Below are 25286 nucleotides of genomic sequence, written 5' to 3' on the forward strand. Positions count from 1 at the left end.
TATTTTGGGACCCCACGCTCCCCCCAATCGCCTTCATGTAATTAAATTTTGGGTGCGATTTAATTTATGCCCCACCAGCACCCAAGCCCCCCCCCCCCCCCCCCCCCCAAAAAAAAATCAAACTAACGCCAAATCTTTTCCATCTAGTCTCCAATGGGTCATCTGGGAAACCATGCGTATCCACAGCACCTCCGCCATGGGCCTCCCGCGCGAGATTCCCGCCGGTAGCGCGCCCGTCGAGATCTCCGGCCACATGTTCTACCCGGGCGACGTCGTCTCCGTCCCCAGCTACACCATCCACCGCTCCACCGAGATCTGGGGCCCCGACGCCGAGCAATTCAACCCGGAGCGCTGGGATCCCGCCCGTCTCACGGCGCGGCAAAAGGCCGCCTTCATCCCCTTCAGCACGGGCCCACGCGCCTGTGTCGGCCGCAACGTCGCCGAGATGGAGCTCTTGGTCATTTGCGCCACCGTGTTCCGGCTCTTTGAGTTCGAAATGCAGCAGGACGGACCCATGGAGACTAGCGAGGGTTTCCTGCGCAAGCCGTTGGGGTTGCAAGTGGGTATGAAGAAGCGGGTAGTGGCCTAAATGAAGACGCGTGTTTCCATTCTATATTTCTCTTCTTCCGTTTCTTATCTTTTTTTTATTACCCACACCCCATCTCCCCTCTTATCTTGACTTTTGATGTCTGTTGTTTTTGACCCTGCATGATGTCTATATTTGGAAGCAGCATGTTCTTTGTTTGTTTTATTTCGTTTTATATCATCCTTGTCCGGGGACTTGTCTGGGGATATGGATCCCTAGACTAAGAAGATATCGGTATAACCTCGGGAGGAATATTCATGATGAGGAATGTCATATGATTTGCATGAAGGTGGTTCTCTCGCATACGGTGTATATTGCATACATAGATATACCGAATTTCTATACAGTGCTTTTTGCTAGCTAAGTAGATCTAAGTGACTATTGATGCTAGATGTTCATTCAATATCTTTTCATCTCAGACGCCTTGTCCCTCTAGTCTGGATATGCTTTTCACGTAGACAAAGGTGTTATAATACTTAATTATACACTCTATTGCGATATTCAATATAAACTATATAATTCATATTATTTAGCTGTAATAAAATACTCAGGTCTTTCGAGCCAAAAAGGTCCAAAAAGCCATCTTGTTCTAAGTCGATAGACCCGACCTTAGTGGTACCAGGTGGTGGTGGTAAGGTCACAATGGGGGCGAGCGCTGCGGCCGGCAGCTGACTAAGCAAAATGATCACGTGGGGGTGTGCCAGGAGCGAGAGGGGTGTGCCTGTAACACTCCCCTGTCGCCGCGGATATACACTAGAAATAACCCTTACTATTAAGGGTTGACCCTTTTTAGTGTAGCGGTATTTTTTCTGCCACATCCCCTTATTGAAATGGTCCGTACTGCGTGGTCTCGGAATTATAGTCCCTTGAAATGCCATTGGTTTGGAAACCAGACTAGGTATCTTTTAAATCATTTTCTGCAAAGCTGAAATAGGTACGAGCCTACTATTGAAGAACTAATTGTCAAACCCTAGGATCCGTCTAAGCTGCGCTAAGCCTGCTACCGTAGATAAGTTCAAGCACTGGGTGATCAACTGGTTGATCCTAAGTCCTGGATGGGTGATACTTAACCTGAGAGCCCGGTGGCTCTACTAACTGGAACGGGTATTGAGTGTCTCGGTGATCCCCCCTGAGGATCCTGAATGCAGCAAAGATAGAAGTAAGGCCAGGTCGGTACGTATACCTTCCTGTAATAGTGATAGGCGAATCTAATAGCAGTAACAAGTTACTATCAAAGAACGTAATTATTATTGAACACGAGGAACTAAACAAGAACTATCTAACAGGTGAGCGAGCGAGTGTCCTTATATAGTTCTTCTTGAGTATACCATCCCGTATACCTTGTAGGTCTGCGGCATACCATCTGGTCTACAACATACCCGATAATATATCGTATACCATATAGTATTGGCATACCATATTACGTGATCCATGTTTCCTCCGTAGCGTCATCAGCCTCGGGCCGCTGTCGTCCTATCGTTTCTGCCTCGCGGCTTTTAGTGTTGCAAGAGTCCGTAACACCACTTTTCCTCCTTCAGGTTCTTTGTCCCTTAAAGAACAGATAAGACAGCTATCCCCCGTCTTATCGCTGGTGAGTGTTCTCCTTCCTTTTCCTGACCCCTTTTCTTGACGTGCGTCATTATGCCCAAGCGTAATCGCTATAAGGAACGTTGCCAACAGGCTAACCGTATTATCCGTAACGGTGTCTAGGTCGAACTTCCTTGTGCCTAGTGCTTTTCCCGCGGTCTTCCCTGTTTTATGGATTCCAAAAATCGAAACTGTGCAGCCTGCACCCGTCGTGGCCGCAAATGCAAAAAACGATTTCATAGTGAACGAGAGTGGGATCGTCTGAAACGTGACGAGGATCGATTATCTTCCGAAATCGAATAAGCTGAAGAGCAAATAGAACAACTCTTCGCTAAACTGAAACGTTTGCGAAAGTATCGCAATTTCTTAAAAGAACGTGGTAGGAAAATATTAGATCATGATTCCTATATAATGGACGTGTTGGACGGAGAAGACCCTCCGTCTGCCGAAGATTTGCGCGAGCTGGATCGTTTGGCCAGTGAACACGAGACTGCCCAGCTTGCTGCTGTCTCTAGTGATCCTACATTGAGCCAGTTGATAAATGATCCCGCTTTTTGGTCGGCTTTCGATCCTTCTGCTGCTGGTGGTACTGTCGAACCGACTGGTGGCACCCCATCAGGTTCTCGATAGGTTCCCATGTATTTTCTGAGGTATTATATTTCTCCCATTTTACCAGGTAGTGTGATCTTCCGCTGACTTTCTTGTGATCCAGGATTTTTTTAACTTTGTATTCCTGTTCCGTATCGTCTGCGATTTCCACATTTTCTGCGATTTGCGCGTTTGCTGGTGCTGGTTCCAATAATGAGACATGAAATACTGGGTGTATCCTTTTCATCGATTCTAGTAGCTTCAAGCGATAGTTAACCGATCCAATTTTTTCTTCGATCGTAAATGGTCCAATCTTTTGGTGGTCGAGTTTCTGACTTGATCGTTTGGTTTTAATGTTTCTGCGGAGCAGGAACACTTTTTCCTCCCTTTTGAAGGTAAGTCTTTTCTCATGGTGCTTATCGTAATATACTGCTGCTCTGAGATTGAAAAAATCGATATCCTTTGACATCTGTGCGTAAAGATATTTGAGCGTATTAAATGTCTCTTGAGCTTCTGTCGCAACTGGTACCTTGTTCCGTGGTTCTCCAGTTAACATAGGGTTGTAACCGTAATTTGCATAAAACGGTATGACTCCTGTAGTTAAATGTATCGCGTTATTGTATGCGAATGTTGCCATTGGTAACAGTCCTGCCCAGTCGTTCTGCTGGTAGTTCACGTAGTGCCTGAGGTACTGTTCTATCGTCTGGTTTATCCTTTCTGTTTGACCGTTTCCTTGTGAATGATATGACGTTATCAATGAGTGATTGATTCCCATTTGGTCGGTAAGTGATTGCCAAAATTTCGATATAAATAGTTTGTCTCTGTCCGAAGTGATTCGTTGTGGCATCCCGTGTCGTATGATAATGTGTGCCAATAGCAAATGTATCATATCTATAGCTTTTATCGTTGTCTTGCATGGTATCATGTATGCGTACTTTGTCAGTCTGTCTGTAATGACTGCGATCATGTCCTATCCCTGAGATTTAGATAAAGGTCCCACGAAATCTATCGTGATCCATTCTCAAGGTCTCGATGGTGCGTCTGGTGACTGCATTTTTCCGTAGGGTTAATGTCTTGCTGGTTTGTCCCTAATGCAAGTCTTGCATTTCTTTGTAATATAATCCTGTACCTTCCGTCTGACGTTTGGAAAGTAGTAGTTCCTTGTGATCTGTTCGGTAGTCTTCTCGACTCCGAAATGTCCGTACATAGGGTTGTCATAATGTATAGCAATAATTTCAGTTCTTATACATTCTGGTATGTAGATGAGTCCGTGCATATACACTAACCCGTTTTCATCAGTAGCGATCTTTTCATTTTCTGCTGAGTTTTCTGCAATTTGTTAAATTATGGCGTCTTCCTTGGTTACCTTGATGATTTTGTTGACAATGTTATCACTGATTTCGATTGTTGCCGAGATCGAATGTTATCTGTTGTACGAAAGTAAACCGTCTTTGTTTTGTTTCAATATTGCCGGCTCCACAATTCGATCCGTAATTTCGTAATCTAGTTATCGACTAAGCGCGTCTGCTTGTCCGTTTTCTGTTCCTTTGCAATGTTCGATTCTAAAATTAAACTGTGATAACTTTTCTGACCATCTCGCTTGTCTTCTGGTCAATTCTTTGGTCGTAGTAAAGAACGTAAGGTTCTTGTAATCCGTTTTCACTAGAATTTGGTGCTGAGCTCCTTCCAGGTACACTCTCCATACTTTGAATGCTGTCACTATGGCTAGCAATTCTTTGTCGTGAATGTCGTAGTTCATTTCTGCCTGAATAAGCTTTCGTGAATGGAACGCAATTGGTTTGGCTCTGCCGTTTTTATCTAGTTGTGTCATTCTCATACCGATAGCATAGTTGGATACGTCGGTTTCGATCGTAGTTAGCTTCTCTGGATCGTACTGTACTAGGATTGGTACGGTCGTAATTTTCCGTTTTACGTCGTCGAAAACTTGCTGTGCCTGTATTGTCTATTCAAACTTCTGATTCTGTTTTAACAAGTTGAATATCGGTACCATGGATTTGGTGTATCCATCGATAAACTTCCGATAATAGTTGATCAATCCAGTAAACTGTTGGACTTCTTTCAGGCTTTTGGGTACAGGCCAATCTCTGATTGCCTGGACTTTGCTTCTTTCCATGTGTACTCCTTCGGTAGTGATCCAGTGTCCTAAGAACTCTGTCTCTTGAATATAGAACTCACACTTCTTGAGTTTCAATCGTAATTTAGCAATGCGTAGCTTCCGTAGCACTTGTTTTACGTGTCGAATGTGCTCTTCTTCGTTATTCGAAAATACCAGAATATCGTCTAGGTACGCGATGACAAAGGTGTCGAGCAATTCTCCCAAAACTTCGTTAATAAATCGCTGGAATGATGCTGGCGCGTTAGTTAGCCCGAATAGCATAACCAAGTATTTGAAATGTCCGTATTTCGTTCTGAAAGCCGTTTTCCATTCTTCTCCTTTGGCGATTCTCAATCTGTTGTATGCGTCGGTAATGTCGAATTTTGTAAACCATTTTGCTCCTCTGATTTTGTCTTGTATTTCTGCAATGAGCGGTAATGGATGTCTGTCCTTAATAGTTTATTCGTTTAATGGTCAGTAATTAACGCACAATCGTAAGCTTCCATCCTTTTTTAGTGCGAACAGGACTCCGTGTCCTGCAGGTAATATCGATAGTCGAATGTAGCCTTTTGCCAGTTGTTCCTCAATGTACTGTCGCAAGATCTGAAATTCTTTGTCTGATATGAGGTAAATTTTTCTGCATGCGACTTTGTCTTCGTTTTTTAGAGGAATGTGGTGGTCATGTTTCCCGTATTCTGGTAGTTTAGGCTTTTCGGGTTATTCGAATAGTTCCTGAAATCTCTCGTATTCGTTCGGTAACTGCTGTGCTTCTTTATTGGCTGCTAATTCTGTAGCATCGATTATCTGCCATAACTCGATCTGTTCATGCAGTTCCGTATTGTATTCAGTAGTAGCTATCGTGTTGGCGTACTTTTGTCGTGTGTCTGGTGCCCAACCAGAAAGTCGTACTAATCATTCTTTTCCCGTAGGTTTGGTTGCTGCCATAACTGCGACCGCAGTGTCCACCTGCTCGGCATCTTCAGTTAGTATGTCTGTAGGTCTACCCCTTGACCTCTTAGCGTTAGCTCGGTTCGCTTGGCCCTGAGTACGCCGTTTGGCCTCAGATGCCTTCTTCATCTGGCCTTGTCGTGGGCATTCACATTTCGTAAATTGAAAACTCTCTGTTTTCCAATTAATCTCTGGGTTGTGATCCCGAAGCCATGGGATCCTCAACACCACGTTATACCGTCCCAAAGGTGTCACGTCGAAACTTATATACTCGAAATGACCCTTTACAACCATGGGTACTGGTCCTGATTCGACTGTAAGGTGTCCTCCCAATAGTTTACCGTTCAGTCCTGTAATAGGCTCTGGCGTAGCCTTTGTTATCCCTAAGATCTTCAGCTGTTCCTGAAATCTTGGATCCATGAAGTTGCCCGTTGTTCCAGAGTCTACCATGACTCGAGCGTTCTGATTCAGAACTGTAGCTATCAACTTTAGATGCAATCCTTTTTGGGCTGTTACTGATAAACTGTTTACCTAACGGGGTTCTGCTAACCCTTATAGCTGTCGTAGGAAATGTTGTCCAAGCTTCGCGTCATAGTGAACTTAACAATAGTCTTCCCAACATCCTGTCCAATGTCTTCTCCCGTGATCTGGGTGCATGGAGTATCCAATGCAAGCGCACCCTGGTTTCCTGCATGGGCATCCTGTCCTTTCTTTGACCATGTGACATTGTGAGATGTATTTCAGTGTTTCGTGTATTGGGTCCTTGCATTCGTCGTCCTGACATGCAACCTATAGTAGGCAATGGTGCGTTGCGTGTGTTGTCTGATACAAGCATTCGCAATTCTTTTGTCGACATGCGTGTAAGGATCTGATGTGACCGGTTCGTTTACTTATTTTCTGTAGAGCCTGATGGTAATCGTGATTCCATCGATCGCATATCTTGCATCTTGTGGCGTGTTCTGTTGCGCATTTCACTCTGTGTGTTGCCCAGTCCTCTCTCTATGGGTTCCAACAGTCCAACTTCCAGTGCAGGCATTGCAAGATAATGCGTCGCAGTCCCCCTGTAAGCTTTGTTGGATCCTGTTTTAGGTCCTGGATCAACTTCTCTTTTCATTACTCGTTACTAATTTCTTTCAGTAGAGTGAAGACATACTGATCGGCTTCACTGTTTTCCTCTTTCTAATCAGAGGCTCTGTGTCCCGCTTGATTATAATCAGAGGTATTCTTGATCATTTGATTATTTTCCGAGTCAGTGCTGCCAGCGTCCTCCTGACCGGGTATCTATTTGTGAAGGTTTTCGTCGGGTGTCTCCAGTATCTCTGAAAGTTCCTCCGTGTTAGGATTACGGCCTTCCCATTGAGTCCCGTAATTTTCGTTTAGTGGGTCGAAGCTTCCTGGCACTCGAGCCTAGTTGTTGCCCAGTGAATCTGGCTTCTTACTGATGGTTTTAGGAGACTCATCCGTCTCGTCATCTATAGGCCAGTGTTCTGAGTCTTCGCTATCGGATATCTCTGGGTCTTGAAACTGTCTTTCTTCCCAATTCTCGTCATAGCGTGTCGCGTTCAGAAGCGTCTCAGTTGCTTCGCTGAATATCTGTAGAGAATTCGCTAATCTCCTTGTGGCCCCTTCCACGTCGTCGGGAATTCGTGGATAATCGCTTTTGTCTTGCGATCTTTGGACAATGCATGATTCTTCTGTTGGTCCTTGCGCGTCTGTTGCGTCCAAAGGCTACCAACTTATGTCGTATGCGCCTCTCGCGGGCTGCACAATCTCGTTAATTTCTTGCGTTGCTCTGAGCTCTTTAGTGCCGGACTTCCTCGGTGTCCTATCGTTGGCTCCTTTTTTTGATGATCTGCACTCTTTCGATCGGTACCCTGCTTTTCTACAGTTAAAGCATAACTGTTCTTTTCTTTGTCGATCGAGCTCTTCTTTTGACAATTACTGTTACCGTCTTTCGGTAGCGTCTAGCTCCATAGGCTGTAGCCTATAAGGATCACTGTATCCTTGGCTTCTTGGTTGCGCTGTTTGTCTGTCGTTGGCTCGATAGCTATTTGTTTTCTGGTGTCCTTGGAATCGTATTCCGGACCGATTTTCTTTTCGTCGAGCATTAAAATCGTAAAGCTTGTTATCGATTTTGACTGCTTGCTCTATCATTTTGCTGAGTGAGTTTGGTTTTTCCATCCAAATCAACTTCTCCTGGATCTCTGGTTTCAGTATTTCCTCGAACTTTGCGATATAAGAATCCTCATCCCAGTCTAGGTGTGAGATAATCTGTTGAAAGTCTGATGCTAGTTTGCTGACCGATCCAGTTTGTCTGAGTCGCCACAGCTTTCTTTCGGCGTTTCTTGTCGCATCGATATCTCCGAACGTTCCTTGGAGTCGTCTTTTGAAGTCGTCGTAGCTGGCGAATATCTCTTTTGTGTCGTCATCTTGTTTGTCGACAGGTTGTTCTTGATAATCCCTAATGTAGGGTTCAAACCAATCGAATGCTGGCCCCGTGAGGTAGGTTGACGCGAAGAAAACTTTATCTGCTTCGTGTGCTAACTTCTTATGGTTCATTCGAAGGTATAAATCCAGCTGAGTCGTGAAGGCTCGTAGCTTGGATCTAGTTCCGTCAAAGGTCTCTGGCGGTCTGACCTTGATTGACTTTACTGCCAAACGCCCTTCTAGCGTCTGTATGTGGCCTTGGAGTTGACCAATCATCCCCATCAGTTCCTCCGTCGTGGGCGCTCTGGCACCACTGGAACCTGAGGTGTTTCGAGATCCAACGTTACTCGAAGTGGTCGACATGGCTGCTCGAACTCGATTCGCACTGCACGGTGTTCAATGTGTCAAACCCTAGGATCCGTCTAAGCTGCGCTAAGCCTGCTACCGTAGATAAGTTCAAGCACTGGGTGATCAACTGGTTGATCCTAAGTCCTGGATGGGTGATACTTAACCTGAGAGCCCGGTGGCTCTACTAACTGGAACGGGTATTGAGTGTCTCGGTGATCCCCCCTGAGGATCCTGAATGCAGCAAAGATAGAAGTAAGGCCAGGTCGGTACGTATACCTTCCTGTGATAGTGATAGGCGAATCTAATAGCAGTAACAAGTTACTATCAAAGAACGTAATTGTTATTGAACACGAGGAACTAAACAAGAACTATCTAACAGGTGGGCGAGCGAGTGTCCTTATATAGTCCTCCTTGAGTATACCATCCCGTATACCTTGTAGGTCTGCGGCATACCATCTGGTCTACAACATACCCGATGGTATATCGTATACCATATGGTGCTGGCATACCATATCACGTGATCCATGTTTCCTCCGTAGCGTCATCAGCCTCGGGCCGCTGTCGTCCTATCGTTTCTGCCTCGCGGCTCCTAGTGTTGCAAGGGTCCGTAACACTAATTAGTTCAGGGGGGTTTGTTTCTCGTGACCCTGGGGCTGGAATCAGCTTCTCTTGTTTGCTTCTTGGCTCTTGTCAAAGGGATTGGCCAATTGGAATGGACTAATCGGCACTAATTTCGGAATTTGTACCACTCAAATGGCGTCATTAATGTTTGATTATCCGACTCGCACTGAGCCCATGGCCTGGCACTTTGCTGTCAGACACTATTATGCCTTGCTTGCTTATCGGTATATTGGAATAATAAGCACCGTTTATAAGTCTATCAGCAATTATCTCCGTACGGAAGATTTTTTCGGCCAATCCATCGAATTGCCTCCTAATATGTCTTTCTGCTAGGAAGACATCGGGACGGACTTATTCTAACATCGTATTTCACGAAATTTGCATCTACCAAAGCCCATTCGGATGACTTATCAATTCATGGAATCGAGTAGACAAATCCAGTCTGGTAGTGCAACACTTACTATAATCATTCAATCTGTCATCAGTTGTACCCTCGTCGCTTGCATTATCGGCCTTGGTCGTGCATAGTTCCCCAACATGAACATCGCGGTTCGCGCGACACACGCGGATATCATCTTTCATTGTTCCCGCCCTTTCCAACACATCTTTACCATCCAGCCTACAGCTCAGCCCTTGGTCTGACAGAAAGTAATAATCGAACCCATAGGCTTCAACTCGTTCAACTGCTACTAAGCTGTCGATTAATCTGTACCCGCAGGTTTCACCCGTCGGGCAATAAGACGTTTCCACGCAAGCTCCTCGGGATTTACCGAAGAGGGTGTAGGTACATGAGCCCAGGTGCAGCACGCGGGTGACGGACCCTCTTGCGCGGGCGTGTGCAGTGACCAGCGCCAGACGATCCGCGATCGAAGAAAAACATCAAACAGCGGAATGCCGTGGATGGTATCCACCAGGTTGGAAGGAGAGGGCAAAAGTTTTGAGATATATGCACAGATGCGAAAGACCAACACGCTAGATTCTATGTCGGCCACCTCAACCCGGTCGCCATCCGGTGCAAAGAAGTTTTACCATAATACGCAGCGAGAAATCTCGAGGGATGCAGCCATTGGCCGATCAAATGTCATCATGAACAACTCAGGTAATATTTTCCGGGTACCTACATGTACATTCCTTGTATCACTCTGAGTCGTGGCAGATGCGAATTTTGTGAAATGCGATGTCAGGATAAGCACGTCCCGATGTCTTCTTAGCAGAAAGACATATTAAGAGACAATGGCCGACAGGGGCACTTGAGAACCGATAAACGAACAGTTTTCGTTATTCCAAACCCAGGGCGACGGTGACCGGGAGAGTTCATATAAGATGCCGTCGACCTTGGTAGCGATTGGTGACAAGTAACCGTTAGTTTTACCATATCTATTCGTCTTAGTATCTGGGTTGTCTACCGGTACCATTAAGTTTAACTTTCTCTTACGTCAACGGACCGACCCCGGCACATTCTTCGGATTACAACTTAAAATTCGCGAACAATTCAGCTCCGGATCCGAATTATCATTATCATCTTCCACGACCTCCCTTAAATGTTGTCGCCATACTACAGAGCGAGTTATAGGACCTATATATCCGGTTCGTAATATTAATCGAGTTTCCGAGAGTACCAGTGAAGGAGAAATGACCCGCGAAATCTCCGGGATAGCATCTTAAAAAAAAGATATATCGTCCCTTAGAGCGAAGGGTGGAAGGATCGGTCTCTGAATAAACCCGGATAAAAGCTACTAGCGCAGAGACAGGCGATCGCAGGCAAAGATACTAGAAAATAAAAAGCGGTCTACTGCAAACAACGCAATGGTGGGCGACTTTATGAAGAAAGACGCTCCACAGAAGGCTTGTTATTGATAAGCAAGCAATGTACAGTACAATAGTGTCTGGCAGCAGAGTGTCAATGATGTACAGGCCATGCATGGACTCAGTGCTGGTCGGATAATCAGATATTGCCCATTGACGCCACTTCAGTGGTACAAAATTCGAAGTTAGTACCGATTAGTCTATTCCAAATGGTCAGTTCCTCTGACAGGAACCTTGGAATGCCCAATCGTCCCTCATGTGGCGCCCTTGTAATGCTCCGCAGACGCTATCTTTGATCGCGTGATTAGAAAAGGTGTAACCTAAGCTGATATAGTGCAATTTGAAGCAGCCGAATTATTCTTGCTCAAAAAGTCATAATACCAGTCTGGGAAAGTCTTCGGTATCACGGATGTCAGCAACAGCCAAGCGGTTAAACGGCCCCAGAAGATGGCCATGCCAGGTCAAATGGCGCTGTCGACGAAAACATTCCGTCATCTCCCAATGCCCATTCAAAATCGGCAATAAACTGGTCATCGATATGTAGAGGGTTTTGTTTTTCCATGTGTCCATTCGGCGCACTAGTAAGAGTTCCAAAATTATCACAACTGTAAGTAGCTCCTGTAAATTTTGTTAACTGTTCATTCTTGACATTGATCTCCTGCGGTGAGCATACCATCAGATGTCGTTCCCTGCAAAGAGCCTGTTTGACGACACTGAAGTTCAAAATCCTCCCGCCACCACCAAACCACGTCGACGACAACGCTTGCGGCGAGTCGGCTGCGGATTCGAAGAGCGGTATACTCGCCATTGTCAGACCTACGGAATGCCCTCGTGCTATTCGAGAGTTGACTCGTAATAGTGGCTAATATTGCCGCAGCATCATGCTGATCCACTGACATCTGCCGTGATAGCTTGATCGCCGTGAAGGATGCTTTCGCTTTCTCAATATTCAAACCATCCACTGCAGGGCCCTTGAATATGCGTAGGAGAGAGGTAGAGGCTAGCATCAAACCAAAGAGCATTTGAGTAGGGATGGTTCCTAGACTTGATAATTTTTGGCTTAGGCCATGCAAGTAGTCCACTATGGCACAAGAAGTGGTCATTATTCGAGAAAGGCAGTCTCCAGACACTGGATCGTGAGCCTTTAAGAAATTATAAACCTGAACGTTGAGGCGACAGATCGTAGTATAGAACCGTTTCTCATCTGCCAGCAGTTAGTTTGATGCAACTTGAATTGGGATCAAGATATCTCCTGACTCAGCCTCCACCTCCAAATTGCTGACCTGATTCTCAAACGATCGTAAGAGAACATCTAAGCTCCTTTCCTGTTCCCGAGACATGACTCGAACCCCAAATTCCGTCATAGCTGTGCTGCATCGTGTAATGAGATCATGAGCTTTGACATACAAAGCCAAGGCCGGTGATATCTTGGGAAATAAAAATTGACGCTGGCCTGTATCCGGCTCCAGATCACTGAGTGAGCGAGGCGGTAGTCCTTTCTTGTTGCACGATCTACGTCCGTTAAGTTGGAGAAATATTTGCGCAAGGAAGGGATAACATACTGCTGATATGAGATAACACAGTGCGCCCATAGTTCCGAGCGCCGGGCCAGATCCGCCTCGGATGGAGTTGGAATCCTGATTTTCGCGAACTCATGACTGGACATTGGGATATGAAGTCCATTTTGCATGGCCATATGCAGCAACATTCCTCCCAATACGAAGGTTATGTCTGGTTTGGTGCCACGTGAGGATGATCAGTATGCCTTGAATGATATGCCACTGTGGTGACGTTGAGGCAATGGATACCATGGCCATTTCCGTAATACTCTGTCCGAGGGCAGATAGAAGCGTCGGGTTCCGGTACATCCGAGACGCAACGCCAATTACAGCCCAGAAAATAAAAGGACACTGCGCGTAATAGGAGTTGGGTGTCGTGTGAGGATCTAATATGGGTGAAAAGGGTGCATATTCAGCAAAGAACCTTCAACGGCTGTTAGCTCGTTGTGCACTAGGTATCTCTTCGACGGTTTAAACTTACATATGAAATAGTTCATCGATTTCAACCTCGGAAATGTGGACACTGTTCAAACTCCGTGGCTGGGTAACACCTTGGATCCGTTCTATCGGTGCCGTTTCTGAGGTAGACAGGGACGGGCCCACGAGTTCCGGGGGATGCGGAGGCATTGGCTGCACATATGTAGAAGCTGATGATTGTGACTGGGGAGTAAGGTGTGATCCAGCCCTGCTACCTATGCCATGGGCCTCCATTTCAGCTGCAGCCGTCAACATTGCGATTGGTGACGACTTGGGTTGAGCGCTTTGTGAAGACCTCAGCTTTTGACGCAGCTGATCAGTCTCATTTTCTAGTTCGGAAAGTCGTCTTATGTTCCATCAGCTCCAAGCTTTGTTATACGGATCAAGCCAATGGACCTACTGACGCTTGTGCTCTCTCCGAAAGGGATCGGAGATGACACATTCAGTTTTCATCTTAAGACATCTACTGCAGGGTCGATCCGAATGAAGATAGGCATCACATTTTGCCTAGGCCGGTGTCAGGACAAGGAATAAGTAACAATGGTGTTGAATTGGTTCCAAGTGACTACCTTTTGCTGCCTACACTGCGTGCATGGCTTTTTGTCTTATTTGGGCGTTCTGGGACGGGAGTTAGTCGTGTCTCCAAGAACAGACATGACAGTCTGAAAAACAATGCACCTTTCTGAGTCATAATCCATGTTTGCAAATATCAATGGACATCCTGAGCGATCTCATTACCCTTCGACTATTGAGGGATCCGAGATGGATCAAATCTCACGAGAGTGACTTGTTGGGCGGAAGCGGGAAGGATGGATGGTCTGGGCATAATAATAATGAATGAGTATTATGCATATTATTAGGTCAGCATATGCACCTGCAGATGGCAACTGGGTCCGAGACAGGTCAGATCTGATTGGTTGATAAAACCGGCACCAGGGCTTGGCCTTTTTATTGCCTGAGGCAGCACAGCCGGCATTATTCCTTCCACAAACGGTAACTAACTACCTCAACTCTGTTGCTTACAACCCCCCTACGGATTGACAAGAGACCTACGGAGTACCCCAGGTCTAGCATCGGATTCAATCAATGTCCTGTCACTTCCTTCTATATATAGGAGAACTATAAGAGAACCAGCCCAGACTAAAAATACGAGTACGGCACTTGGCTTGCCCATGAAGCCAATCAACGGAGATATGATAGCATGATACTGAGTCCAGTCCATTTCGTGAGAGCTCCTGGGTTGGCCCCTTTCTCGATACGGACATGGCACCGCGAAATGGCAGAGACGGACTGTTTTTAATATAGGGATTGACGTCTTGGCAGGTGAGAGAGTGAGTCGGGGTTATAACAAGACCAGCAAAATTGCTTGACCCCCACTTCCTCCCTCAAGGCGTTGGAGAATTTCCCCATTGATGGTTTCCTCATACGGCGGTTGTGAGTAGGCTGGTTGGTGGAGAATCGCGTCCACGGGTTCGAACGGTGGCCCTTTTGACCGTCGAGGCCCTACTGCCCACAACGCCCAGACTCCCGTTGTATCAGACTGATCACGGAGTGGAATTCTATTCCCTGTCCCTGGCGACTAATTTGCTTGGCACTCTATATGAGTTGAGAACTTCATTCCACCATTCTGCTAGCATATAAGGGCCAATGTCTTCAGAGCCATACGGCAAAGTTCGAGATATCTATCCCCATCTTCCTTCATTTTCTTAGCTATTGACTAGCTTCTTCACTCTTTCATCCACTTTTCTTTCGTTCTTTTCTCTTCCATTTCGTATAATTTCTACTAAGGTCACCATGAAGGCCACTCTTTCTCTCACTGCCGTCCAGCTGCTGGCCAGCCTGGGTTCAGCCCTCCCCACGCACGACCACTCCTTGGCTGGCGTTAAGCGTGCCAATGTCTCTGCCTCTTCCTGGAACCCCCCTTCGGACTTGGTGAAGCCTCTGAAGGAGGTAAGAATTTCCTCTGCCCTCTCATCTCAAGATCCGTCCTCTGTTAACATTCAATGTCTAGGTCTGGGACCACGAGATTGACACCTACACCGACCCCCTCGGCTTCAAGAACTACGGCTTCGACCAAGTGATCGACGGCAAGGGTAAGATCAACTACTGCGTGCGCTGGGACTCGACCAAGTCGGTCACCGCCACCCAGCGGGAAGGCATCGAAACCGCCGTTCGCAAGGGCTTCAACAAGTGGATCGAGAAGCTCGCCGGGTTTGACGGTTTCCCCTACGACACCGTGGATGTCAACGTTGTTGGCTACGCTGTCAAGGACAAGTCCCTCCTGGAGGGCGACACCTCCGGCATCGAGGTCTACACCACCACCGACGACGACGGAATCCCTCAGTGTGACCCCAAGTGTGGACGATTCTTCCACCAAGATGGTGACTACAGTGCCTGCGAGGCCGGTGCTGACCGTCACTACGGTAAGTGGCTGTTTGTACTATTCGGTTAATCTAGCTGCATCGACTGACAACTTCGCAGACCAGAGCTTGTGGCTCAGCGATGACTTCGAGGGTGGTGCCGGTGGTGACTGGGGCCAGCGCGTTGGACAGCAATACTTCGTTGAGAGCTTGGGCGAGGAGAACCAGCACATCTACCTGCACGAGATCGGCCACACCTTCGCCTTGGATGGTATGCTTTCCTCTTTCCTCTCTCTCTTTTCTCTATCTATTCCCAATGGTTCGATTCCTAACCCATTTTTAGATTTCTATGACTGGACCCCCACCGGCCAGACCAGCTTCATCATGCTGGCTGGCAGTGCCACCGAGATCACCGAATTCGACGGATGGATGGCTCGTGACTGGTGGCGCAACTTGAAGAGCCGCTACAGCCTGTAAGGGTGTCGTGTGTCGGCATAGAAAACCGTAATCAACTTCACTTCTTAGTTCCTAGAGCTAACAAGTGGATATTGAGTTGAATTCCAGTAGACAGAGAACCGTTTACATCTACTGAGCGACTAGCCAATAGTATATATTTAGGGGATGCTAAATTTTAGTTCATGTATTTGTAGATCTGATGGTTTTTTGTCTCATATGTTGTTGGGTTCAAATTTGGTTTGGGAGGCATAGTCTTCATTAAAGCAATCCCAACTATGAGGTCCGTTACTCATGCACCCCGTCAATTGGCCTTCTTAACCAAATCTCTTTTTCTATTGGTGTGATGGTCTCAATAAACGGTGCATCTTACTCATTGCCAGTTTATTTACCGCATTTCAAAGGGGGGGCTTTCTTTTTTCGCCTGGGGTAGAACTTAGTAGTGTACCTTCACTGTCAAGGTCACCTTTGACTGCCAGTCTCTCGGCTGATGGAAGGGTTCTGATACACATCCAGGCTATGGGATCTTTACTCCGATGATTGCAACAAAAACCCTTACTTGGATAGATGGTTTATCCTGTAGAAGCTATGATCATAGCATGGCTTGTTCACTCACGTGTTTTCTATTCAGCTCGGTTGGCCTTCATAAATGAACCCCGAGAGCCTCTAGACCCCATCAGATCATACATAATCCAAGCTGGAAGATAAAAACTCAGATCAAGAAATAAATGAACAAGTTACACCCGGAAGCACAGTTCACAGTCCCACCAAAGGACCACTGCAATCTCCCGAAATCATGAACAATGTGACCCAAACTACCCAATCTGCTCTATCTGATCGGATCACCGTCACGGTCACCGGAAAAAGTGAATGCTCACGGTCCACCACCACAGTGTGTAGGACACGAAGGGGAAATTCTGTCACTCCCGAAATAACCTTTCCTGACCCGACCCAGTCTTGGACGACCGACCGACCGGTCTTGTTCGGTAATTCTGCAAGTGCCAAGTGAAGGGGTCTCTGATGGAGCTTAATTGAGTTAGATGCATCTTTAGTTAGTCTGGTGGGTACCTGGAGACCGACAGAGTGGCGGGATTGGAGAACATCTCGCTAGATAATCCTGGTTTTATCAGCGCTGAGAAGGAGGGTTTTGTTGTACCTCGACAGCTGATGGTCTATGATGTATGCTTCAGCTCATTGTTGCCCGGTTTTGATTCTTCCAGGCCTCAGCATATTGCACAGGGCAACCCATTTGCCAACGCATACTGACTCCCGACCAATCGATACGGCGGTCATGGTCAATGGACGGGATTGTTGACCGGGTCAGTGCGGGTTTTGCGACCGTAGAGGCGGGGAAAGAGACAAAGAGGAAGATATCCATCCACGGGCTGAGACCTGAGCTGCCAAAGTCGGGGCCCACTGGAGTCGAGAAGAACCATTTGGAATCGCTCAATGCCAAATTGGAGTCCCCACGGACTTTCTCCCGAACATATCGCCGATCGGGAAGGGCTGAAAAGCTGATCCTGTAGGCTGCCGGAAGATGCCATAGAGAAGGTATATCCACCTTGACTAGCTGTGCTCACGTCATCCTGAGCGTGCGAGTGGCCGAAACGAGATTCCAAATAGTGGAAAGTGGCGGGTGGATCCATGCCCGAGGATTTGGAATCCGGTGAAATCAGAGTTTCGCCGTGACGCAAACGCTGCAGCTATGACAAATTCCGTAATCCGAAGCGCTGGCCAGGGCGCGGGGCGGGCATGGCAGGAAATAAATATATCGTTTCGTGCAGCCTCAAGGGTCCCCAAGTCCTGAGCACCTTGTGAGTTAACAACTGGGATCTTTTTCACCTCCAATACCAATCATGCCTCTCTCCGGTCACTGTCTCTGCAAAGCCGTCACCTACACGGTTGACGTCGATCAGCCGGCGATCACTGCCTACGACCACTGTGACGACTGTCAGCGCCAGAGTGGTTCGACCTATTGTGCGCATCCTGCCCTTGGCTTTTTTCCATGCATACCCTCTTACAAACTGGCCTGACCTAGTACTTACCTGTTGCAGCTCTGGTCGCGGTCGTGCCCAAGGAAAAGCTCACCATCAAGGGTCCCACCAAGAAGTACTCCAGCAAGGGTTCTTCTGGCTTTGACGTCCACCGCATTTTCTGCTCCGAATGTGGCTCCCCCATCGCTCATGATCCCGATGCCGCTCCCGAAATCATTGCTCTCAAGGCAGGCACGCTGGACTCGGAGATCAAGAAGAACCTCAAGCCGGTATGTAGAGACACTACCCCGGGAATGAATAACGGGTGCAGTTAAGATGAAACATGAAGCTAACAGTCAGTTGAAGGACACGGAGATCTGGACCGTGAGCAAATTGCCCTTCTGTAAGGAGAATTTGGCCAAGCCATTCACCCACATGCCGGAGTAAAAAAGGTGATACGTGGGTGGAAGAATGTTATTGATGATGAATGAATATCATGGAATTAGCGAGATGTTGAATATGAATGACAGATTGTCTCTTGGTCTTCTCAGATATGCGTGTCTCGTAGAAATGGTCTTTTTGACTTTGTCTTTCGGGCCGATGTAAGGATTGGCTAGGCCTGATGCGAAAACCGGACAAGGTTTATTCGTAGTACGCAGCAGGTTGGCAATATCGCCTCTTGGCTCGAATCTTCGATGTTTTAATCGTTCAAGAGAGCTGTTTCCTAATGACGAATTAGTGGTGTGATTTGCCCTATCGCTCGTATGTCATTACCAGCGGCACTCACAGCCCAGCGACAACCCGATAATACCCCAGTTGCGGATAACATTTCTAATAAGCTTCAGCATGGTGTACGTTGAACGTATCACAAAAGACGTGGTTGGTCTAGGTCGTGGCGGAGGTCATTCCAACACAACGCCACCGCATGTGAGAGTATCCAGGAGGACGGAAAAGGGGTTATGTGAGACAAACCCCAGATGAAGTGGTTCACAGGATGGACAAGCAGATTTGAAATCATAAAGCTTCAGAATCAGGGGTATGGAGAGGTCCAGTGTTCCGATAGATGGTGGAATTCTTAGACAAAATGAGAACCAGGATCAGCTTTTCCATAGCTAAAGCTGGGGCCTCCTAAAGTGTGCTCAATGGAGAAGTAATGAAATAACTGCTCGTGCAATCTCGGTGTCAGTTGTACGGATCAGCGCTGAGAGGGTGTCACCGTGCTCGCGATAGCCGCATTGTGCTCCCTGTGTTTCCGCTTATATATTTTTTCTTGCGTAACGCCCTACACCTGACTGCAGGTGGAGGGCCCAGACGGGGACTGGGTGAGGAATATGTTCTATGTAACCATCAGGGTCTCAGAACCATGCAGTGTTATTCCTACACTGGTGCAGGTGTGATACTTCCGGGTACGCCTCAGCTACGCTTGCGGTGGGGGCGTTGGTCCGTGGGTTCAAAAAGGCCTTCGCTCACCATTGACATGTTGCAGTCAGGTGAAAGAAAAAAAAATGACTTCCTGTTTATCTCTATCTTCACTTGGTGCATGATTGGTTTCCTGGTATCTTATTGTACTGTCACAAGCTCTCGCACCATGAATCGTGACCGGCTTCCAAGGAATTCTGGGGATGTCTTGCCCAAGAGCGTCAAGGTTCGATCGACATGCAACGCCTGCCAGCAAGCCAAGATCAGATGCAGTCACGAAAAGCCATCTTGTCGAAGATGCCAGAAGCACAAGATCGAGTGCATATACAGCATGTCCCGAAGACTAGGGCGACCAGCGAAAAAGAGAGATCCTTTACATGACAGTCAATCTCTGGCCCAAGAGTCGCCGATGTTCCCTCGCCATCAGGCGAATCGAAGGATTCGAAGTCCCAGAAAAAGCAAGACCAGAGAGGAGGCGATTTTAGAAAGAGACCAAGGAGAAAGATATTTTCCGGGCACAATAGAAACGATGGTACTGGACAAAAGTCCATTCGAGGATAGCATGATTGAGGACATGTCCTTCGAGGATGCAGGCTTACAGGCCTCGTCATTCTTGAATTCCAGTCGGGCATCGCCCTTTCCTGGTTTGTTTTGCCCCCACGGTATCTCCATTGACGTGACTAACAGTCAATTCAACTGTAGCTTCGGAGATTATCGATTTATCTTCTGATAGTTGGCTGCAAGATTTTGTTCCTGCGCAGCCCTCGGATATGGATCCAGACAACAGTCTTCTTCAGACGATTTGTGTCAACCAGGCGAAGCCAGAAAATATCTTCCCTGCTTCTCAGATGGACATTCACGACCTAAATAACACAATGGGCGTTGTAGATACTTCTCCACAATTGCCAAGCCAGTCGCTTTTGATGGACTGTTATCCCACCGGCAGTGTCCTTATTCCGAATGATGAGGGACCAGACTTCGTTCAGGCTATGCCCCGGCTCCATTCTTCAACATTTATGGAGCATCCCATGAGCGAATATCAGCCGTGGGCACAAACTCTCTCCCCCTCAATTGAACCTTTACCGAATAGGCCATCTGTCGAAAGCGAAACAATGGAACTTCCGGCACAGATCAAGACTGAAACACGTATTCGCGAATATAAGCTTCCGTCCAATGACCACAGAGCCAAACCCCATGTATTAAGCGCCGACGGGTCTCGTCAATACCAGTGTCAGTGTCATGAGCAAGCAGTTCGAGAGCTTATGCAGATGAATTTGCTTGTCTATCGCACGGAGTCAACCATTACCATCGATTCGATTCTCAGCTGCCAGCGTGTGTTACAGCAATTGGCGGAGACGGTCCTCCGGTGTGGTATCTGTTCGAAAACGATGGTCAATCTTCTTATGGTCGTTGTCGTAAGCATCGATAGTCTGGTGGGAACGCTTGAAAGAATCACATTGGTTGAGAACGGGTTGGCAGAAGGGATGTTTCACGAGCAGCAAATTGCTGGCAGACCCGAGTACTCCCGAGCTTCCAAAGGCGGACAGTCAAAAGAGGTTGGGAATCGTTTCAATTTGCAAGTTGAAGCCTGCCCTTTGCTGGTGGGTGGCTTTTGTGTTCCCTCAGATGAGAAATTTTCCTTTGTTCATCAGGTGTTGCATGCTAGGTTGTCTGGTTTGTTGGGCACTGTTCGCCGCATTCAATTCTGCACCCAGGAGATGTTGGCCGTCTCAGCATCACAGGGTAAACTAATCATGATCATGGAGACGGATCGGAAGCTGCGGTTGGTCATGATGAAAATGAAAATGCTCACTGGGTAAAGGCGAGGCCTGGAAATGAAAAGTGCATGCTTTGGTGTTAATTGGAATATACCTCTTCACCAGAAGGGCTTTCTGAGGTGCAAATGATTCCTGTCAGGCTTTTAGGCTCGCCCGATAGTGTGAAAGTAGGTTGTTAGGTCTTTCACACTACCCACCAGCGACAGATTCTTGTCACTGCCAATAGAATGCTTGAGAACTCGGGAAATGGTAAAGGAGGGCCACACAAGTCAGTTCTAACGTTCAATGTGACCATTTCCCCGCCCCTCTTGCCTTGGCAGATGTAGGTCATCTAGACACAGATATCGCTCGTAACTATCGACATCCGTGCAACCTTAGAATGATTTTCAGTGTTGCACGAGGCATTGGCCCCATAAGGGAGCCACCAACAGGCCGTGTGTTCGGCGCCGGGGGCGAGGGTAATGTGAGGCGGTGTTCCATGCCTATCCGTCACCAACCGTCCGAGGCCTGGTTTCTATTGGGCTGGGATCAGGAGGAATCAAATGAGATAATGAAGATGTTGCACCCGTCAGGTCAAGCTTACCTGTTCCCAAAGTAGAGCTTGTCTGCGTGATTGCTAGCCCGAGAGGTACCAGGCGCTAGCATTCTGGGATAAGTAATAAGAAAATGCATCATGGGGTTTGATAAGGCATGAATCAATCTCTGCTCCGTTAACAGAGAAACGCAACCACAGATTCTTTCCATGCTTTTCGCGCACCGATGGAGACCAAAGGAAAGTGTCAATGTCCCATGAATGCTGTACAAATCCTGACCGAGCTTCGTAATGCCCACACCGTTGTGGAGCTTGGGACGATTCTTGACTTGGTCCATCGTGTCTATAGCCAAGGACAGGCTATCCTTCAGTGCAAGGAATGCAGAAACACCGCCCAGTCATCTTTTGTTACCATCCCGGCGCTTGCGGAGCAGTGTCTATGCCTCTTCGAGGCTATCTGTCTGGCATATGGGATTTCGCGTCAAAACACTCTGTTTGACCCCAGTGCGCTGGCAGTTGAACAACCTTTGCCGCAGTTCATCTGTATCCGCAGCAAAGTTCAGCTGGGCGAGACAGAGATGGACGAAGAGGATTCGGGGGTCCTTGTGCGGATGCTTCTCAGTCGCAATTTAATGAGACTTGTGGATCTTTTAAAAGCTCTCCGCGAAATTCTGCAATCCCTGTGTAAGGACAATACACAGTCGCATCGAACCGGCTCACTGCGGAGTTGTGAGTCCTCCGTGGAGACCACAATCCGCCGGTTTGCCGTTTTCATGGAACAAATCGGCTTCAGTTCCCAGTAGGTAAGCAGGTAATTCACTATTCTAGCAAGTGCGACCGTCACTAATGCTCCCAGTGAGCCGAGTTAGATCTGCAAAACAAATGAAATGACGGGCGGATTCTCTCATGGATTACATTCTCTGGTGGCATGATGATTTCAAGGCAACGTCAGAATGTACTTCAGGACGAATAAAAACAGTCGGCGTTAATAAAGGAGTACTGAAGAAGAACAATAATCGCATGAAGTGGGTTAAATTAAGCACGTTCCGTTTGACCTAACCGCCGATGATACCGTCCCACCCATTTGTGGATGCAAAGGGAGGGACGAGGGGACTCGAGGGACGATGCAAGCGGAAAGGGGGACCCTGGAATCTGGAAGCCTGAGGCTGCCAGGGGGTCCGCATTCGGTCGCGAGTGATGTCTGAGGCCACAGGTACCGGTACCTCGATGGTGAGCGCTATGGCCGATGATGTCACGGTGACCGCCAGGTTTCTAGCTGGTCCGTGCCTGTATAGATCGCGGGGAGCCAATCAGCGGGGCCAACCGTTCCGCGACTTCCGCTCGCTGAGTCAGCTTTCCAGGACCTGATGGCATTGACCGAATAATGTCTACGATGGTCGGCATTTTCGGGCTCACCTTGCTTCCTTCCCTTCTGCCTGCATTCCGTCAGCCCCTGCCATGTTTCCGCTGTGAAGTCGCTTGAACTTCGCCCAAAAGATTCCACTCTCCCCTGCTCCCCTGCCTCCTATAGTCTCATGGCATATGCTTCACCCACACCGGACACCCCGGCCGAGGATGTCCGACAGCGCCCTCCGCGGTATCCCGGTGAAGACACCACTCCGACGAGCCGTCGAGAGATCCTGGGCTGGTATGCCTACGGTATCGCGGCAGAAGTCTTCGCCGTTTGTGGCGTAGGTATGGCTTCCTTTTCTTTTTTTTTATATCTCTTTTTTTTACCTTTCGTTTCCTTTCCCGCACCGCAAGACTTCAACTTGAAGAGTACTCATCAGGAATGCATAATATAGGCTCTTTCCTACCTCTCACTCTGGAACAATTGGCACGCGAACGCGGAACACTTCAAACCAGCCACCTCCCGTGTACCGGTCCGGGCTCTCCTTCGGCAGCTCCTGGAAATGGAACCGCCCCGGCCATGTTTCGACGCGATGGGACGGGCAATGAGCAGTGTGTTGTCGGGCTGTTAGGTCTGGAGATCAACACCGCTAGTTTCGCCATGTACACCTTCTCGCTGGCTGTGCTTGTTCAAGCATTGACCTTGGTGTCATTCAGCGCTCTCGCAGATTACGGTATGACCTATAATCGCTTTAAACCCCCGACCCTCACGGGCTGACCGTTGACCATCTTCACCGTTCTTCATTTTGTAGAGAACAACCGTAAAACGCTTCTACTAGCATTTGGATTCGTCGGATCGATGACCAGCATGTTGTTTGTCCTAATCGCACCACCAGTTTTTATCCTCGGCGCGTTGTTGGTGGTCATCGGCGTCACTTGCCTTGGCTCATCATTTGTCGTCCTCAATTCCTTTTTACCCGTTCTGGTGGCCAATGACCCGTCCGTTCAAGATGCATCCAAGCAAATCGAAGAGATGCACGATTTTGAGTCCGATGCGGGCTTTTCTCCGCGCCGAGATTCGTTTGCCGAGGACGAGTACGATTCGGGCTCTCGGGGCCATTCTGGTCTGGGAGGGGGGAACGACCCGAAATCAACGTCGCCAGAAATGCAGTTATCAACTCGTATCTCATCAAAAGGTATTGGACTGGGTTATTGTGCCGCAGTCCTCGTACAGATTCTCAGCATCACTATCCTCTTCACGCTGTCGAAGACGTCCATCTCGAAGTTCTCAGGGACCCTTCCGCTGCGATTTGTGCTTCTGCTGGTGGGTATCTGGTGGTTTGCCTTCACTCTGGTGACGCGTCGGTGGCTGCGCAACCGTCCGGGGCCCCCATTGCACTCGTCCACTGCCGGCGGGCACGGTAGCCGGTGGCGCGCTTGGCTGAGCCTAGTCGGCTTTGCGTGGAAGTCGTTGTGGGGAACGATCAAGATCGCAGTAAAGCTTCGGGAGGTGATGGTTTTCCTGGTCGCATGGTTCCTGTTGTCAGACGCTATGGCCACTGTATCCGGTACAGCCATTTTGTTCGCGCGCACGGAGCTGAAGATGAGCACTACGCTAATCGGGTTGTTGTCGATCACCGTGACGCTTTCTGGGATGGCGGGAGCCTTCCTGTGGCCAATCGTGTCGCGCCGCTTCGGACTCAAATCGAACCATACGATCATGATTTGCATTGGTCTGTTCGAATTGATCCCACTGTACGGCATGCTCGGGTTCATTCCGGCTTTTAAGAAATGGGGCGTGATCGGGCTGCAGCAACCATGGGAAATATTTCCGCTGGGGATCATTCATGGAATCGTCTCGGGCGGCCTGTCATCGTACTGCAGATCCTTCTACGGACTGCTGATCCCCCCTGGCAGCGAAGCCGCATTCTATGCGCTTTACGCTGCAACCGACAAGGGAAGTTCATTTATTGGACCGGCCATTGTGGGACTGCTTATCGATGCGACAGGCCAAGTGCGAACGGGATTTTTCTTCATTGCCGTCCTGATTGTCCTGCCGATCCCACTGGTGTGGATGGTGAACGCGGACAAGGGACGACGCGAGGGAGTCGCCATGGCGGAGCGACTGGAGATGGAACATAAATCCGAAGGAGGCGAACCTACTGAGGAGGCCGAGGGCCTGTTGGCGCGTGGAATGTGAACGCGACGACTTGAACGAAACCTGGAATGGGATGTGTATATGTGGCTACGACCGACATGACCCTGGGATGGATAGATAGAACGGATAGATCGATAGATTGATAGATGCGTTCGCCCGTCCGAATACAACCAAGATCCACTGCACTATTGTCTGCCTGG

General features: G+C 48.1%; 10 protein-coding genes across 10 annotated transcripts; 6 read left to right on the forward strand and 4 right to left on the reverse strand.

The window, feature by feature from the left end:
• On the forward strand, positions 1-589 carry KD926_003522 (benzoate 4-monooxygenase cytochrome P450 53; the record flags this gene model as incomplete). Its single annotated transcript, XM_053094880.1, has 1 exon — positions 148-589. A coding segment is annotated over one exon (442 nt), but the record flags the coding sequence as incomplete, so codon positions are not given.
• Positions 590-4268: 3679 nt separating this feature from the next.
• On the reverse strand, positions 4269-8615 carry KD926_003523 (uncharacterized protein; the record flags this gene model as incomplete). The annotated part of the gene is made up of 6 exons (XM_053094881.1): positions 4269-4715; positions 4770-5131; positions 6167-6298; positions 6376-6531; positions 7265-7497; positions 7774-8615. 6 exons carry the CDS (start codon positions 8613-8615, stop codon positions 4269-4271), a joined length of 2172 nt encoding a protein of 723 aa, XP_052950382.1.
• Positions 8616-11457: 2842 nt separating this feature from the next.
• On the reverse strand, positions 11458-12049 carry KD926_003524 (uncharacterized protein; the record flags this gene model as incomplete). The annotated part of the gene is made up of 2 exons (XM_053094882.1): positions 11458-11645; positions 11701-12049. The coding sequence occupies 2 exons, from the start codon at positions 12047-12049 to the stop codon at positions 11458-11460; spliced, it is 537 nt and encodes a 178-aa protein (XP_052950383.1).
• A 630-nt stretch (positions 12050-12679) lies between these two features.
• KD926_003525 (putative C6 transcription factor (Leu3)) lies at positions 12680-13318 on the reverse strand (the record flags this gene model as incomplete). The annotated part of the gene is made up of 2 exons (XM_053094883.1): positions 12680-13010; positions 13068-13318. 2 exons carry the CDS (start codon positions 13316-13318, stop codon positions 12680-12682), a joined length of 582 nt encoding a protein of 193 aa, XP_052950384.1.
• Positions 13319-14857: 1539 nt separating this feature from the next.
• KD926_003526 (uncharacterized protein) lies at positions 14858-15900 on the forward strand (the record flags this gene model as incomplete). The annotated part of the gene is made up of 4 exons (XM_053094884.1): positions 14858-15013; positions 15075-15486; positions 15545-15694; positions 15767-15900. The coding sequence occupies 4 exons, from the start codon at positions 14858-14860 to the stop codon at positions 15898-15900; spliced, it is 852 nt and encodes a 283-aa protein (XP_052950385.1).
• Positions 15901-17732: 1832 nt separating this feature from the next.
• On the forward strand, positions 17733-18296 carry KD926_003527 (GFA family protein; the record flags this gene model as incomplete). The annotated part of the gene is made up of 3 exons (XM_053094885.1): positions 17733-17853; positions 17931-18139; positions 18216-18296. The coding sequence occupies 3 exons, from the start codon at positions 17733-17735 to the stop codon at positions 18294-18296; spliced, it is 411 nt and encodes a 136-aa protein (XP_052950386.1).
• Positions 18297-19797: 1501 nt separating this feature from the next.
• On the forward strand, positions 19798-21088 carry KD926_003528 (C6 zinc finger domain protein; the record flags this gene model as incomplete). The annotated part of the gene is made up of 2 exons (XM_053094886.1): positions 19798-19912; positions 19971-21088. The coding sequence occupies 2 exons, from the start codon at positions 19798-19800 to the stop codon at positions 21086-21088; spliced, it is 1233 nt and encodes a 410-aa protein (XP_052950387.1).
• A 717-nt stretch (positions 21089-21805) lies between these two features.
• On the forward strand, positions 21806-22381 carry KD926_003529 (uncharacterized protein; the record flags this gene model as incomplete). Its single annotated transcript, XM_053094887.1, has 1 exon — positions 21806-22381. One exon carries the CDS (start codon positions 21806-21808, stop codon positions 22379-22381), a length of 576 nt encoding a protein of 191 aa, XP_052950388.1.
• A 252-nt stretch (positions 22382-22633) lies between these two features.
• KD926_003530 (uncharacterized protein) lies at positions 22634-23038 on the reverse strand (the record flags this gene model as incomplete). Its single annotated transcript, XM_053094889.1, has 2 exons — positions 22634-22865; positions 22995-23038. 2 exons carry the CDS (start codon positions 23036-23038, stop codon positions 22634-22636), a joined length of 276 nt encoding a protein of 91 aa, XP_052950389.1.
• A 75-nt stretch (positions 23039-23113) lies between these two features.
• KD926_003531 (MFS transporter) lies at positions 23114-25128 on the forward strand (the record flags this gene model as incomplete). Its single annotated transcript, XM_053094890.1, has 3 exons — positions 23114-23273; positions 23384-23662; positions 23741-25128. The coding sequence occupies 3 exons, from the start codon at positions 23114-23116 to the stop codon at positions 25126-25128; spliced, it is 1827 nt and encodes a 608-aa protein (XP_052950390.1).
• Between the last annotated feature and the right edge of the window lie 158 nt (positions 25129-25286).

This window comes from Aspergillus affinis, assembly GCF_023601865.1.
Source record: "Aspergillus affinis strain CMG 70 chromosome Unknown NODE_188_length_46308_cov_97_971015, whole genome shotgun sequence".
NCBI classification, from domain to species: Eukaryota; Fungi; Ascomycota; class Eurotiomycetes; order Eurotiales; family Aspergillaceae; genus Aspergillus; species Aspergillus affinis.